The sequence below is a fragment of the Cottoperca gobio genome, chromosome 17, assembly GCF_900634415.1.
Source record: "Cottoperca gobio chromosome 17, fCotGob3.1, whole genome shotgun sequence".
Classification (NCBI taxonomy): Eukaryota; Metazoa; Chordata; class Actinopteri; order Perciformes; family Bovichtidae; genus Cottoperca; species Cottoperca gobio.
Genome location: NC_041371.1, coordinates 21,535,215 through 21,550,765, shown reverse-complemented (window position 1 = coordinate 21,550,765; position 15,551 = coordinate 21,535,215). Strand labels below are relative to the sequence as shown.

The 15,551-nt window shown below is 40.3% G+C and overlaps 2 protein-coding genes across 2 annotated transcripts; both read left to right on the top strand.

The window, feature by feature from the left end:
• LOC115023091 (mitochondrial fission factor homolog A-like) lies at positions 1–5,492 on the top strand. Its single transcript, XM_029454244.1, has 7 exons — positions 1–148; positions 715–933; positions 1,035–1,198; positions 1,570–1,661; positions 1,802–1,972; positions 2,660–2,735; positions 3,335–5,492. Exons 2-7 carry the CDS (start codon positions 720–722, stop codon positions 3,464–3,466), a joined length of 849 nt encoding a protein of 282 aa, XP_029310104.1. The 5' UTR covers positions 1–148; positions 715–719; the 3' UTR covers positions 3,467–5,492.
• Positions 5,493–5,538: 46 nt separating this feature from the next.
• On the top strand, positions 5,539–15,392 carry LOC115022616 (probable flap endonuclease 1 homolog). The gene is made up of 11 exons (XM_029453663.1): positions 5,539–5,823; positions 6,458–6,524; positions 6,979–7,081; positions 7,258–7,312; positions 8,374–8,435; positions 8,551–8,687; positions 9,319–9,379; positions 9,494–9,625; positions 9,726–9,871; positions 9,951–10,095; positions 14,402–15,392. The coding sequence occupies exons 1-11, from the start codon at positions 5,742–5,744 to the stop codon at positions 14,456–14,458; spliced, it is 1,047 nt and encodes a 348-aa protein (XP_029309523.1). The 5' UTR covers positions 5,539–5,741; the 3' UTR covers positions 14,459–15,392.
• The last annotated feature ends 159 nt before the right edge of the window (positions 15,393–15,551 follow it).

The window sequence follows — 15,551 nt, the reverse complement described above, 5'->3', positions numbered from 1 at the left end:
CTAGTTATTACTGGCGGTTGTACACACTAGCTTGAAGCGGTGTGTTTCTCGGTTTCACTCGTCGTCCGTTCCGGTTGATGCTGCTAATAATAAAGAAAGTAGCATTTTTGCACATGACATTTTAACCCCCGGTGCTAAAACCATACCGGTAAGTAGCCATATAATATAAAGCCTAGTTTAGCAATCTGCTTAGCAAGTCTACTACTGCGGTCAGTCAGGGTTGTAACGCACTGCTTAGCGAACGTGTTGGGGTAAAGATAACGTTAGCTAATGCTAAACATACTAGTAACATTAGCTAGATATTAGCTACATGCTAGACATGGCGTCTTGTGTGGATTTTCATTCAGTGACATTGAGGCCACGTGACAACAACAGCTACACCTCATGTCAGTCTTATGTCATTTCATGCAACACAACGTGAAATATATGATGTATTAGTTTGAGCTGATACACCCCCTACCATCCACCTTGTCGTCGGGCTTATATTTAGTTCCTCTACGGGACATGCCCTTTAGCCACTCAGACAATTTAGCAACACTAATTGACATTTTAAATTCGTCATAATGATACTGCTTTCAACTATTCTCACAAAAAACCAGGATGACATTGCAGGCAGCTTAAATGTTTACACTCTAACTTGCACTCCAGTCTTAACTTTTTATTTGTTGAGTATTATGTTTAAGGTTTTCCATTTCCTCCCAATTGTGTCTACAGGCCAGATGAGTGGGCCATTCACCTCCCCCTCTGCAGAGGTGGCTGAGATGAACCGCATCCATTATGAGATGGAGTACACAGAGGGCATCAGCCAGCGCATGCGAATCCCCGAGACCCTCAAGGTGGTCTCAGGAAACCAGACAGGGTCACTGTCACTTCAGCAGCCCCTGCCTATTCACACAACCCTGATGCAGGTGCCAGAGAGGATCATCGTAGCAGGTGAGGACAAGACTGAAAGGAGAAGCTGAAAAGTGCTCTAAGGTCAACACACTGTTTGCATTTTTCATTAACTGTCCCTCTCCTCCTCACTTCCTCCACAGGTGACTTTTCTCGTCCTCGAGACTTGGACCTGATTCAGTCGGTCCCTGCCATGGACCTCTTGAACATGAAGGCCCCACCGCGTATCCTCACTCTTACAGAGCAGCCACTGGACTCCCTTGAAACTGAACAAACTGCCGCTTCACAAAGCAATCCCAGCCAGGCAGTACGTTTTCATCCTTTTTATCCCTGTAAAATGTGTTTATAAAGCACTTTTACACTACATGCCAACATTTACCCATTCACACACACTCTGGCAGGGCTGCCATAGAAGGTGCGAAACTGCTCATCATTTAATGCCTTCGGGAGAAGTTTGGGGTTCAGTATCTTGCTTAAAGACACTTTGGCATGCGGACTGGAGGAGCCGGGAATCCAGAATCTCTGAAGTAGAGAGAAAGAGTAGATGTGTCTCCAGCCAGTGTACAGAGTTTTGTATTTGTAATGTGGGAAACTCATGTTAAATAAAACATTGTTATTAATTGTTATAAATATTTCATGTGAGCCTTACACAATTTAAAATCCTTGTATCGTTCATAGGCTCACTTTCACGCTCGATCTCGAAGGGAACGCAGTGCGAGTGAGAACATACCTGGCCGCCTCAGCAGTCAGATTGTCAGAGGTGATATAAGGTAAGCACACAGCTGAGATATGTTACCTCACGGCTTCACCTTTTCATTCTGAATGTGTTCTGTTGTTTTTATTTCACTCTTGGTTTGTTTAAAAAATATCTTATTTCTTTACCATTTCTCCCCATTCACCTCTCTGCCAGTGTAACCCCTTCCCCTTCTGCCCCCCCAGTCCGGTTGTGTCCCCCCCTCTGTTCCCCTGAGGATGCGAACATCAACCTGTTTACAGCTGCGGGGTTCATGTCTTATCTCCAGTCAACAACACGCCGGGCGTACCACCAGGTCATTGAGGTGCTGGACGACAGCCACCGCAGGTGATTCTCTTTCCTTTGTCCCTCTCAGAAGTCACTCTCATCAGTTCTCAGAACAGTCTACTAGTCCTGGAGCTACATTTCTAAGAAACTTAATGAGGACATTTTAAGATCTATTTGAGAGCGCACACACAGTCCTGACAATTGTGCTACAATGCAAACACGTGGTGGTTTGTGGGGCAGGTCCGGGTGCTGGATTTACCCGTATTCTGGTTGGATATTAAACAACATTGATAGGCTTTTGAATGTGAACATATCAGAATTGGCATATTTCAATATGTTTGGCCGAATGGTTTTGTTTGAAGTGTAACTGCAGGAGCTTACCTTGTGACGGTTCACACAGCTCGTTCTAATTTCGGACATCATGTGGATGGGCAGGTGCGCGCTGGTCGGCTTTGACTCGGTTATCTTTTGAATATAGAATATTTAGGCTAAAAATAACTCGATATGTTGCAAATAGCTCTTTATAATAGTTCTCTGTGAGCCAGAAGCGCTGTGTTAGTGGAGGTACCTGAAGTTGTCGGGGTTACGAATGTGACGCGTGTCTTTGTCATCAGCATTCTGGTGCAGCAACCTTATTTGTGTTGGGAACTGTGTTCCCATTCAGGATGGTCTCTTTAGCTGTGCAGACTCATTTTAAATATGTCCCTGTTGTAATCATTCTAAATTGAGATATTTTGAACTCCACAGGACACATCTGGAGCTGGCCCTGGATATAAACCCTGATGAGTCGGGCTTAGTGGACGCCTCCTCACTAAGACGACAGGTAATATGTCTCACACGCCTACATGACTTCCTGTGAGACTGATAAGTGATTCATATGCTTCTCCACTGCTCTGGTACATAATCTGCCTGTTGTGAAGTGAGTGAGCATTTTCTCCTATTTTTAGGTTTACAGTTTACAACTGATATGGTACAGTGAAGGCATGCTGACACATGTTTCCCCTATCAGGCTGCTCACAAAGGATGCTTGCAAAGCAGCCAGTGATGAGATACAACTGGCATTTCTAGCTACTCGGATGTAAACAAACTAAAAGAGATCCAAGTACTAATTACATCTACATTACATTTTTAAACTAATTGTATTGTTCACCTGTTGGTGCTGTAGTTTTGTGGCTTTATGTAACTTTAGATGTGTTGTTATTTCAAAACACACAATCTCATGAAAAATCAAAAGGAAGGTTCCTCGTGTCTGATGTTGATGTGGTCACTTATGTTCTGCTTTTGACATCGTATTGTATGCTTTAAACTGAAATTGAAAACCAAATAGTGGCAATCCTCTGTGTAACCGTACCCAGGCGCAGCACAAGTAGTGTTCTCACCTTTTTGTTGAAGTGAAGAATAAATGTTCTTGTGGTCCTTCAGATTGTGAAGTTGAACCGGCGTCTGCAGCTGCTGGAGGAAGAAAACAAAGAACGCTCCAAGCGAGAGGTGATCCTGTATTCTGCCACGGTGGCATTCTGGCTCATTAACACCTGGATCTGGTTCCGTCGCTAAGATTGGACAAGACTCAGTCTCCCAAAACACTGGAAGCCAAAGCAATTCCTTGTTAAAGGTGCAACCATTGAATTACAGTACGAGTCTTTACCACAGGACACTACAACTACATTAACAAATGTCCTCCACCACAATCCTTCTGCAGCTAATTCGGGATTTCACTTGCAAATTTCAAACATGGACCCTAGACAGTAAAACATAACAAAAGTTTACAAACCACTAGAGCTGGAGCTAAACCTAAAGTTAGCATATCTCACATGCAAATATTTATGTATGTATTTAATTACTGCATAAACTGGCAAACAAGAAGCCAGACAAAGCACAATGACACTACAGCTGGATGTTAGCAACTGCTTGGATGTGGTGAGCTGAGGGTAGCTATGTTGCAACCACGACCAACACTAGTTACCTTACTGGGCTAAAACTAGCTACGACAGGTTCCTGTCCGACTAATATAATGTCAACTCTGAATCAGTGTTGAGGTTTGAGTCTGAGGCTTTCTCCGCCTCAAACACTGCACTGATGTTCCCTGGTGTCAGCTGTACCCAATAGTTTGAAGCTTCATTCATTAATGTTGACATTCAAATTCTAAATCAAAACATTAAACAGACATTAAAGACAATACTTTGGACTTTGAGAATATTATTCTGATACTTTATAGACCAAACGACTAATCTGGAAAATAATTGTTAGGAGTTTCCCTAATTTGTAGAAATTGGATTCCGGTGGTGGCTGTGAAGGATTGTTTCCCAATCGTGTGATCCAAATATTTCTAATAACTCCAGCGACACAAAGGGAGGCGCCCATCAGGATTATCAGGGCGGTCAAGCAGCATAAATTACATTTATACAAGTTTCCCTTTTTTAGGGTGCCTGACTGCATCATTAAATATGGTGACAGACATTCGTTACAGCCTTGCACTTGTGCGTAGGGGAAACCAAGTGTGGTACAGATAATATACATCTGTACTATCTCTATCTCTATCTCTATCTATATCTATATCTATATATATATAGATATATATATATATACACATACATACATACATACATACATACATACATACATACATACATACATACATACATACATACATACATACATACATACATGTGGACCAAAGCAAGGAGTGCCTGGCAAAATGACAAAGCCTCACTGATGCATTATAGTTATTTTGTGCAAATACTACTGATTGCACCTTTTTAAGCTTGATATATATTTTGCACAGCCACAACAGATGTTACAAGGATGCCTAGCATCATTCATCTTTGAGAGAGTAAACTAAATGTGTAAACTGTACTTTTTTTAGCTTCAGGAGAAGAACGAGGGGGAAACAAGGATTTACTTAAGCGACAGATGTTTTGGGAACTAGTTACAGGACTAAGCCTCAGACCTGACCGGTCTGTTTGAAATTAAGGTTCATCCGTTTTGTCAAAAAATTCTCAAAGTGTCAAAGTAAGATGACTAAATCTAGAGATGCCATAACATTTTCCCTGGAGGTCCTTAGAATACTGAACCCAAAACATTTGTGTACATTACTCAAACAAGCTATTGTTGTAAATGTTGTAGTTCGTCCTGGATGTTTTTTTTGTTTCAACACAAATACTAAGGCCAGGGTACTAAGGGTACTAAGGGTATTATCTGTGCAGTGATGTTTCTCCATGCAGTTTCAGGTTGTTGTTTTTTGAGAATTTGACCACTCTTATTTTTCCACCAAGTTACCTACAAGACTAAAAGCATGGAGTATGTGGTTTCATTCATCATACAGTGTGATGTAAATCTTAGAACTACTGTCTGTATGATCGTGTGTAATAGATGGCTGTGTATATAAAATAAGTTTCAATAAAGAAATGAGTATGTATTTCATGGAGGTTTATTTATCCCATGCAATGTAGAGGCACCAACAACATGTTGTGTTCCTGTTAAGCATATTACTTCAGTTAAATATTTCACTTCCTTTGTAATATATGCATACATTCATTGTTTGTTAATATTTTTGCTGCAATAAATGATGGATGTTAATTTCCTCCAGAGCCATGTTTGTTTGTTTCTTAGCAATGCTGACCCCTAGTGCCCTGCTGTGTGCAACACGGGGAAGATGTTCCAGGGATTTTAACCGGACATCGCTGTAGTTTAAGTAAAACTCCGTCGTCTATTAGTACGACCAACGATCCTCAACAAACGGGAATTAATTTGGATCAAACTCAACCCTCACAGTTTGTCTCGTCGTCTACGGGAGTGTTGATCAAACCGCAGCAGTGGTGCTCTCTACACAATGGGCATCACCAAACTGTCCGATCTGATCCGGATGAGTGCTCCCGGTGCTGTTTCTCATAAGGACATCAGCGACTACACGGGTAATGACCTGATCCCCATCTCTTTGTTTACTAGCACGGTCAATCTTTGTCGTATCAAACGGCGATTGATAACAAAGCTAACATTAGCCTGACCTGACTAGTTAGCTTAGCTACATAGCAGTCTGCCACACAACACCTCTTAAAAGTAACATTACATCACAACATGTCCGTCGCGATATGAAATGACTGCTAATGTATATGACTGCATCAGATCAAGTCATATCTGTGTATGTAAATGTATAACACTGATAAGAGCCATTCTGCATAATGAATACTTTTACTAATTTTCCTGACAATACTTAGGTACTTTATATATTTTAGTTAATGATACAAGATCTTTTGAATACTTAAGTAATCTGACAACCATAAACCACTGCCATATAAAGTAAGTACAATGACATTGTTTGTATTGTTATTTGAATGAATATGAATACTTTCATCGGAAATATAGTGAAATAAATGTGTTAGACAGAAGTAACAGTATATCATGGAATAAGTCCTGTACTTTACTAAATACAGCAGTGAAGTCTGACCTCTTGGTAAAAGGGCATGATAACAAGACAAACCCGTTCTAACTAAATGTACATTGTAGTGTAATGTGCTGCTGATGCTGGTGCTGTGTTACATCCCACAGGGAAAGTAATCGCACTGGATACCTCCATTGTTATGAACCAGTTCCGTGCAGTGACGCCTGCACTAAGGTGAGCTCCTTAATGCTGAAATGGAGGAACAGTCTACTTTATCTGACAAGCAAATTGTATATATTGATTCTCCATTTACATCCCAGTTTATCGAGTGTCCAGAACATTAGAAATACCTGTGAGAAGCAAGGCTCTCCAATATAGTAGCTCTGCAATAACATTGCTTACTCTAAATATACTGCACTTTAGGTGTTTGTTGACTTAATTTGTACTTTTTTTAGGTTGCAATTTGTCGTGGTTTCTAGTATCTTTATCATCTCATTTGCATTTGAGGAAAAATATTAGAAACATCTTATGAAAATTTGCAATCCAACACAACACCACAAACTACAGCCATAGCGTTGACTCAACACCTCTCCGACACTCTCAGCAAAAGTTACAAATAATATGTTTAACAATGTGCAGGTTTTTAAAACATTTTTTGTGTGAAATGTCCTTTATTTCCTGTCTGTAGCCCTCTGACGGGTCTCTTCTTCCGCACGCTAACCTTCCTGGAACATGACATAAAGCCAGTCTTTGTGTTTGACGGGAAGCCTCCCGAGGAAAAGAAAGCTGTTGTAAGGGACACCTTTGTTTCTTTTCACACAACTTGATACTAAACATATCCTCCTTACATGTGTTGATTGAAGAAAATATTTAAAACAAGGAAGTGAATACAATGGACCAGCTAACAGCTGTTGTGTGATACAGATGACTCTCACAGGGCTAATCGAAACTCCTGTCTTTCCTGCAGCTTGAGAAGCGAGCTGAAACAGCTGGTTGGAGCTCCACCAACTGCACAGGCACAGGTACATCTGCACAGAGGGAGAACCACACACACACACGCACACACACACAGGTACATCTGCACAGAGTGAGAGCCACACACACACACACACACACACACACGCACACAGGTACATCTGCACAGAGTGAGAGCCACACACACACACACACACACACACGTACATCTGCACAGAGTGAGAGCCACACACACACACACACACACACATACATCTGCACAGAGTGAGAGCCACACACACACACACACACACACGTACATCTGCACAGAGTGAGAGAGACACACACACACGCACACAGGTACATCTGCACAGAGTGAGAGCCACACACACACACACACACACACACATACATACACACACACACACACACACGTACATCTGCACAAAGTGAGAACCACACACACACACACAGGTACATCTGCACTGAGTGAGACACACACACACACACACACACACACACACACAGAAAACTTAAGGCATTTACTGCATTGAAAGATTTTACAGGTGTAAAACTTTACAGTTTCCATGGAGACCCTTTGTTTGCTTGCACTTGCGCTTGTGATACCTGTTATCGTCTCACAAAGTGAAAAACCTTTAGATAGCAAAAAGAAATGGCAGAAGACAAGAAAACCAAATTTGTCTCGAACTAATCATACATTGAAGGTTAGATCTGTTGTGTAAAATCAATTGCTCATCGTTAAGCGTATCCTTTTGGTTCTCTCAGTTGCAGAACACACTTCTCAGGATGCGTTTATTTTCTGCATTTAATCACCATAAACTCGGCCATGTTCCAACGTAGATGGAAGTTTTTCCTTATTTTGGTTTCTTAGGTCTTTAGTGCAATGGTTTTACTAACTTTCAGGGATTCCTTAAGTATAAATTCAAGATAAGGAGAAATCCATAAATACTTAAGTGAACACTTTAAGGAAACCTTACGGAGTAGAAATCTTAACTCACTAGTGTTCTGTGCAGCCGGCCCCTGGTTTTGAAGTTCTTAGTTATAGAATTCATTACATTCTGGAGAAATATACACCTCAAGTGAACCTTTACTCTTGTGCTCCATGCAGCATCATCCCAGACCAGAGACTGTCTCCAGCTCCTGAAGCTTCTGGGTGTACCTGTCATCCAGGTATGACCTGCTAAACATATTTGTTCATACTTCTCTCTTTGTCGCTTCCTTTCTTCCCTCACTTAATGCATTTAAATATTTCTCTCCCTCTCTTTCACTCTGTCTTGTGCTCCAGGCTCCAGGGGATGCTGAGGCGCTGTGTGCCCGGCTGGTGAGGGAGGGGGCTGTGGACGCTGTAGCATCAGAGGACATGGACACACTGCCGTTTGGAGCCAATATTCTCATTCGCCAGCTGAACGCCAAGAGGGACAGGTGAGAACTGTGCAAATCATGTGTAGCTTAAAGGATTGTACTAGTGTTTTCTGTTCAACCCATTCCTTAGTATAATACACATTCATGCTGGCAAGTTTCCAAAGTATTCCGTAGATATTTACGCCGTTAAATGCATTTGCCTTACATGCTTTGTATGCTCAGATATATTTTTGCTAAAGTTACGCTCTTCTTCTAAAGTTTTCTGGTTCTGGTGCATTTAAGTTCTCTTCAGAACCTCTGACGTTTAAGACTTTAGAGAACAGCTATGGATTCATTGTAGCTTTTGACATAAAGTGTCTTAAGCTGCTGTCTGTGAATCCTGTTGTCAGACATCATCCTGTCATCGTGTTTTCTTCTGTTGTGGGTAGTTCCACATGTTTGTCATGTTGAGCTGCGGCTTAAAGGGATCGTTTGGATGTCTTGAAGTGGGGTTGTACGAGGTACTTATCCAGAGTCAGTGTATTAGCTGCTGTAGATGATGGTCGTCATGCCCCCATCGATGCCAAATCCATCACTTTAACTGAAGGTGGGACTGACTTCTGAACTGATCTAATCTTCTTCTTCTTCTTCTTCTTCTTCTTCTTCTTCTTCTTCTTCTTCTTCTTCTTCTTCTTCTTCTTCTTCTTCACAGTGAAGTCGTTGAATATTCTTTACCTAAGCTGTTAGAGAATCTTCAAATTAGCCACGAGGAGGTGAGACTGAAACTTTAAAGACGTCTTTGAAAGTATAGAATGTCATCATTTGTACCGCTGAAATAAAACAATAAGTCCTCTAACTTTTCTGCTTCTGTATTTTTCCTCCACCAGTTTGTCGACATGTGTATTCTGTTGGGCTGTGACTACTGTGACAAGATAGCGGGTTTGGGTCCTAAGAGAGCTCTGACTCTGATCCAGAAGCACCGTACTATTGAGAATGTGGTTTTGCATATCAACAGACAGGTACTAGCTGGACAACTAGTAGTCTTTGTTTTTCATTCTGTATGTTGCTTTACAAAAAGGTGTAAGATCTGATAAGACACTCATATCTGCTGCCCTTCAGACCCATCCTGTGCCACATTTCTGGAAGTACAAAGAAGCACGAAAGATATTCTTGGATGCATCACAAACAGTGGCTCCTGAACTCACCTGGACTGAGCCAGATGAAGAAGCCTTGGTTAGGCTCCTCTGCCACGTCAAATACGTTAAGTACGTCGCTTTCATTTCACATGCTTCTCCATCTCTTTCAAAGACAGTTATGACTATATACGTGTCCATATGTTTCTAGGGAGGACAGGGTCCGTCGTCGAATGGAGAAGTTCCGTCAGACACGAGAAAGCAAGCGGGAGGAGAGGGAAAAGGAGAGGGCAGCAGGATGTAGCAAGCAGACTCGCATGGAGGACTTCTTTAGAGTTACCAGAAAGAGGGAGCAGGTAATCATAACACAACAATCTTTTACAAAATACATTTAACATTTATGATTTAATTAACTTAAAGGAGCAGTGTGTAGTATTTAGAGGGCTCTATAAGCAGAAATGGAATAGAATATTCTAACTATGTTTTCATTGGTGTATATATATATATATATATATATAATATATATGTATATTATATATGTATATGTATATATGTATATGTATATATATATATATATGTATGTTTTATATATATATATATATATATATATATATATATAGAGAGAGAGATAGAGGTATGGATATAGAGAGATAGGGAGAGATAGAGATAGACTAGAGACGAGAGATAGAGAGAGAGATGAGGGAACGACATAGATAAGAGAGAGAGAAGAGGAGAGAGAGGAGGTAAATAGAGAGATAGGGAGGGGAGGAGAGGAGAGAGGGAGAGAGAGAGAGAGAGAGAGAGAGAGAGAGAGAGGAGAGGGAGAGAGAGAGGGAGAGAATGGAGAGCAGAGAGTGGCGGAGGGAGGATAGAGAGGGGAGAGAGAGGGAGGGAGAGAGGATGATAGAAGAGAGACGAGAGATGGAGGAGAGAGAGAGGAGAGATTAGAGAGAGATGGGAGGTAGAGAGAGAGAGAGATGATGGAGGTGGAGAGAGGGGAGAAGGGAGAGAGAGAGAGGAGGGAGGAGCGAAGAGAGGAGAGAAGCGGGGGATGGAGAGGGAGCGGAGAGAGGGAGGGAGGAGAGAGAGAAGAAGAGGAATGGAGTGGGTATACAGACAACATATGAGAGTGGTACACAGAGAGAGGATAGCGAGATAGAATTAAGGACGTATGTATGGATCCATTACCACATATATGAGAACAGAAGAGATGCGAGAGAGAAGAGGGAGTAGAAGAGAGAGAGATAGAGAGAAACGGCGAGGAGAGCAGGACAGAGGAGGTGCGAGAGAGATGAGAGAGGACCAGACAGGGAGAAGGGAGGGAAGAGAGGACCGACAGGGAGAAGAGAGAGAGAGGGACATAACAGAGAGAGAGCGAGAGAGACAGGACAGGAGAGAGAGAGACAGAACAAGAGATAGGTGAGAGAACAGATCAGAGAGACAGACAGGAGAAGTAGAGAGGAGTAGAGAGATAGAGAGAGATGAGACAGTACTGAGAGAGAGAGGAAGGAGAGGGGAGAAGAAGAGAGCGGACAGGACTAGAGAGCGCGGAGAGAGGAGAGACATAGAGTAGAGGAAGGGAGGAGAGAAGAGACCGAGAGGGAGAGAGAGAGAGAGAGAAGGAGAGAGAGAGAGAGATAGAGGAGAGAGAAAAGGAGGAGAGAGATAGAGGAGAGAGAGAGGAGAGGACAGGAGAGATGGAAGAGGGGAGGAGGAGGAGAGGAGAGAGAGAGGGAGAGGAGAGGAGGAGAGAGAGAGAGAGAGAGAGGGAGAAGGAGAGAGAAGAGAAGGAGAGGATGAGAGAAACATGAGAGGGGGACAACAGAGAGAGCGGACAGAGGACGAGGAAGAGCGAGCGATGAGAGACACGAGAGAGGACAGAGGACAGGAGAGAGAGAGGAGGTGACAGCAGAGAGAACAATATGAGTATATATATAATACAGAGATATTATATATATGGATATGGAAGATATATTGTTATTATAATATGTATATAGGTATAATAGATAGATTTATTGATTATGGTATGTATTATTACTGGTAGTGATATATAGATAGATAGTAGAGATGGGGATATAGGACAGGTAGATATATTATATAGATAGAGTAGTAGTTAGATATGTAGAGGTATATAGAGATATAGACACATAGAGGTATGAGAGATGATATATATAGATAGAGAGTGGAGATAGGGAGAATAGAGAAGAGAGGTATAGAAGAGAGATAGAGGGAGAGGGGAGTGCAGATACAGAGAGAGAGAAGAGGGAAGAGAGAGAGAGGGAGGAGGAGAGAGAGAGGAGATAGGAGATGAGCGAGCGTGGGGAGAGCTAGAGAGAAGAGAGAGAGAGAGTAGAAGGATGAGAGAGAGAGAGGAGATGGAGCAGAGAGATGGAGCGAGAGAGAGGAAGCGGGAGATAGGGGGAGAGAGAGAGGAGAGGCGAGAGAGAGAGGAAGAGAGAGAGAGATGAGGGGAGGGGGAGAGAGGAGTAGAGAGAGAGGAGGGAGGAGCTATTATATGGGATATGGAGGGTATATGATAGATATCTAATATATATATATATATTATAGACTAGATAGAATATATATATATGTGGTATATTATATATATATATATATAATGAGATGGTATGGTATATATATATATATATATATATATATGATTAGATAATATAGATATATGTATATGTATATTTATGAGATCTATACATATTATGGTGTTATATATATATATGTGGTATATGTATATATATATAGGATATATAGAGATGTGTATATATATATATGGATAAGGTATATGTTATATTGATAGATCTAGTAGATATATATTATATGGTAGATGGATATATATATAGAATATATGTTAGTATGTATATATATATATAGAGGTTGTAGTGTATAATAGATATATGTGTAGAATGAGATAGGATAGATATCTATATATAAGATATATATATTTAATATATATGTATAGATATATATATATATATATATATTAGGTCAAGGGGGGGGGAGGACAGGGGGGGGAAAGTGGGAATCTAGAGAGAGGGAGATAGAAGAGAGAGAGAGAGATAGAGAGAGAGAGATAGAGAGAGAGAGAGATGATAGAGAGAAGGATAGAGGGTAAGAGAGAGAGAGAGAGATAAGAGTAAGAGAGATGGAGTATCTCTATAGATAGAGAGATGGATAGGAATAGATAGAGGAGAGGTAGAGAGCGAGAGAGTAGTAGAGAGCAAGAAGGAGGAGCAAGATGAGAGAGAGGGAGTGAGCGAGAGAGAGAGAGGGAGTAGAGAGAGGAGAAGCGAGAGAGAGATAAGAGAGAGAGAGAGAAGAGATGTACGATATATATATTAGATATGTATATTATATATAGAGATCTTATATATTTATATATATAATAGTATATTGGATATGGGTATATAATCTATGTATATGTAGATATAATATATATGGATAATATATAGGTTATCTATATGATATATTATATATATATATATTATAATATATATAATATGTGTATATATATATATATATATATATATATATTATATATATATATATATATATATTCCACTTTTAAAATGTCTAAAAACAACTTGACCTATGTATTTTATGTTGTTGAGTTGTGTAATTACATTATCCAAATGTTTCCAACAATTTTCAACCTAGAGAAATCTGTCATTTTAATCAAGGTAACCTTGGTCGCCTGTAATGACGTCGTATCTCCTTTGCACATGCGTCAGCGTTGTGGTTCTCAGGAATTTACTTTTTATCCAGTTTTAAGCCACATTGTAAAACTGCTTTATTCAGTGTTTCTAGTTGTTTCGATTACTGTGTCCGTTTGTTCTGGCTCCTGGTAAAAACCTCCTGAACAATAAAAGAAACCTAACCGGGAGAAGCTGACTGTAATGACTGCAATGGTGGTGAAGACAACACCGTTTTAAAAAAAAGTCTTAAATTGAGTTGAAGGCATGTAATTGTTATTAAAATGCCTTAAATAAATATTAAAAAATCTGTTAAATTATCATTTTCTGACATTGCAATTTAAAATCTCAAAATAATTGGTAATGTTTAAAAATAATAATAATTTAACCGAATGCCTCTCACATTAACGTCATGCAGATCAGGATAGCGGAACCAACAACACTCATAATATAACACCGGTATTTTCCATGTGTTCCACTCTACTGTTCAATTTCCTTCAACATATGAAGTAGATCATTTAACTTTTAACTGGACCAAGAAACTCATGTTTTATTTACAATACACATTTGGGCAAAATTGTCCCAAACTCTAATTAATAGATTGTTTTCTTCAATTTTGGTTATTGTAATGTTGGTCTTAAATTACGAGTGGCATTAAAAAAAGTCTTAAATCTAATTCTTAAACTTGTCTTAAGCTATAGGAAGCTCCTATGATCCCACGCTACTTCATGACGCCACCAAACTCCGTGTTTTGTATTGTTTGGATGAGAGACCCCTAGTGGCAGAGAATTACATATTGTGCGTTTAAAAACGATTTTAAAATTACCTTTGAAATGTTTGGATCAATCATAGTTTCTACTCCAGTCAAGCGGTCAGTAATGACCTGAATAAAAATCACTATTCATCTTCTGTATTTCCAAATGTGGTGTGTTGACACACAGTTCTCTCTTTCTTCCTCCAGCCCGTGGAAGTTGCAGACTCTGTAAGCAGCAACAGAAAGAGACCAAAGTCAAAATAAGGCTGCCACAATCTCCCACTTGCTGCTTCCACCATTCCACTGTCCAAGTTTGAAGATGTTATCAACGATGTCTGCCTGTCCAGTTATCTCAAACAATTCTGAAAAAAATTAAACAGACAAATCTGTGATTCCGATCATGAATCTGTGCCAAAAGATGATTTTGTTAAACAAGCCATCATGCTATATTCCTGTGCTGATAAGAAAGCATCTAGCATCTTCAACATCCATGTCAGTGACTTAATGGTATTCCATGTCTTTTGATTTTACGTTACACTTGTACACTAATAATTGACAAACTTCAACAGTTTCAGAGGCAGCAGCTTTACATGTTGAATCGTGGTTTTTCAAAGGGAGAAGACTGCGCTTCCAAGTGCCTTCTAATCTAATCACCTGCCGAATTTAGAAGAAGCCAAAACAGGCGTCTTTCAAAACACTGACTAAGTCTTTGTCTCTGCATGGGAGGAGCACTTCCCCCCACTGACAATACAATAATCTGATCTTGTCTTAACAGCCGTGTGCGCAACAAGGCAGTTCACTGAGCAGTTCTTCAGTGTATCCAGCAGTTTCCTGCATAGCTACCAAGAGAAGTCGAGCAGGCGGTGGATGGCTAAGAAAGAGAACAGTGTGATCACTGTCAGGGAGACCTTCCCCTAAGCCAACACTGCAGACAGGGGATGTCTCATCACCAGATAGTCAATGAGCACCTGTTGTGTAAAGGGTGCCAAGACAGAGACCAAAGACTTGAATTTTAAAACATTGCAAGTGGTAACATGTGCAAAAAGAGATAGTGAGATGTTTAAATCCATATGAAGAAAAGTTTGTATTATTTTGAAAAAACGTTAAATACATTATGCACTTGATGTTTTCTATGTTTTCTATGTAATGCTGTTTGCCTTTTTATTTTTATTTTGTATTAAAATAATGTTGAAGTATATTTGTTTGCGTGATGTTCTTAAGTGTGATTGGGAAGATTTGATGGCAGAATCTTTTCTATATTTTTTTTCAATGAAATATTTCCGAGTAACTTTTAATCAAAACACAAGGCAACATTCCAAACCAACAGATGGCGCCTGTGCGTGTGAAGCCGGTCTGT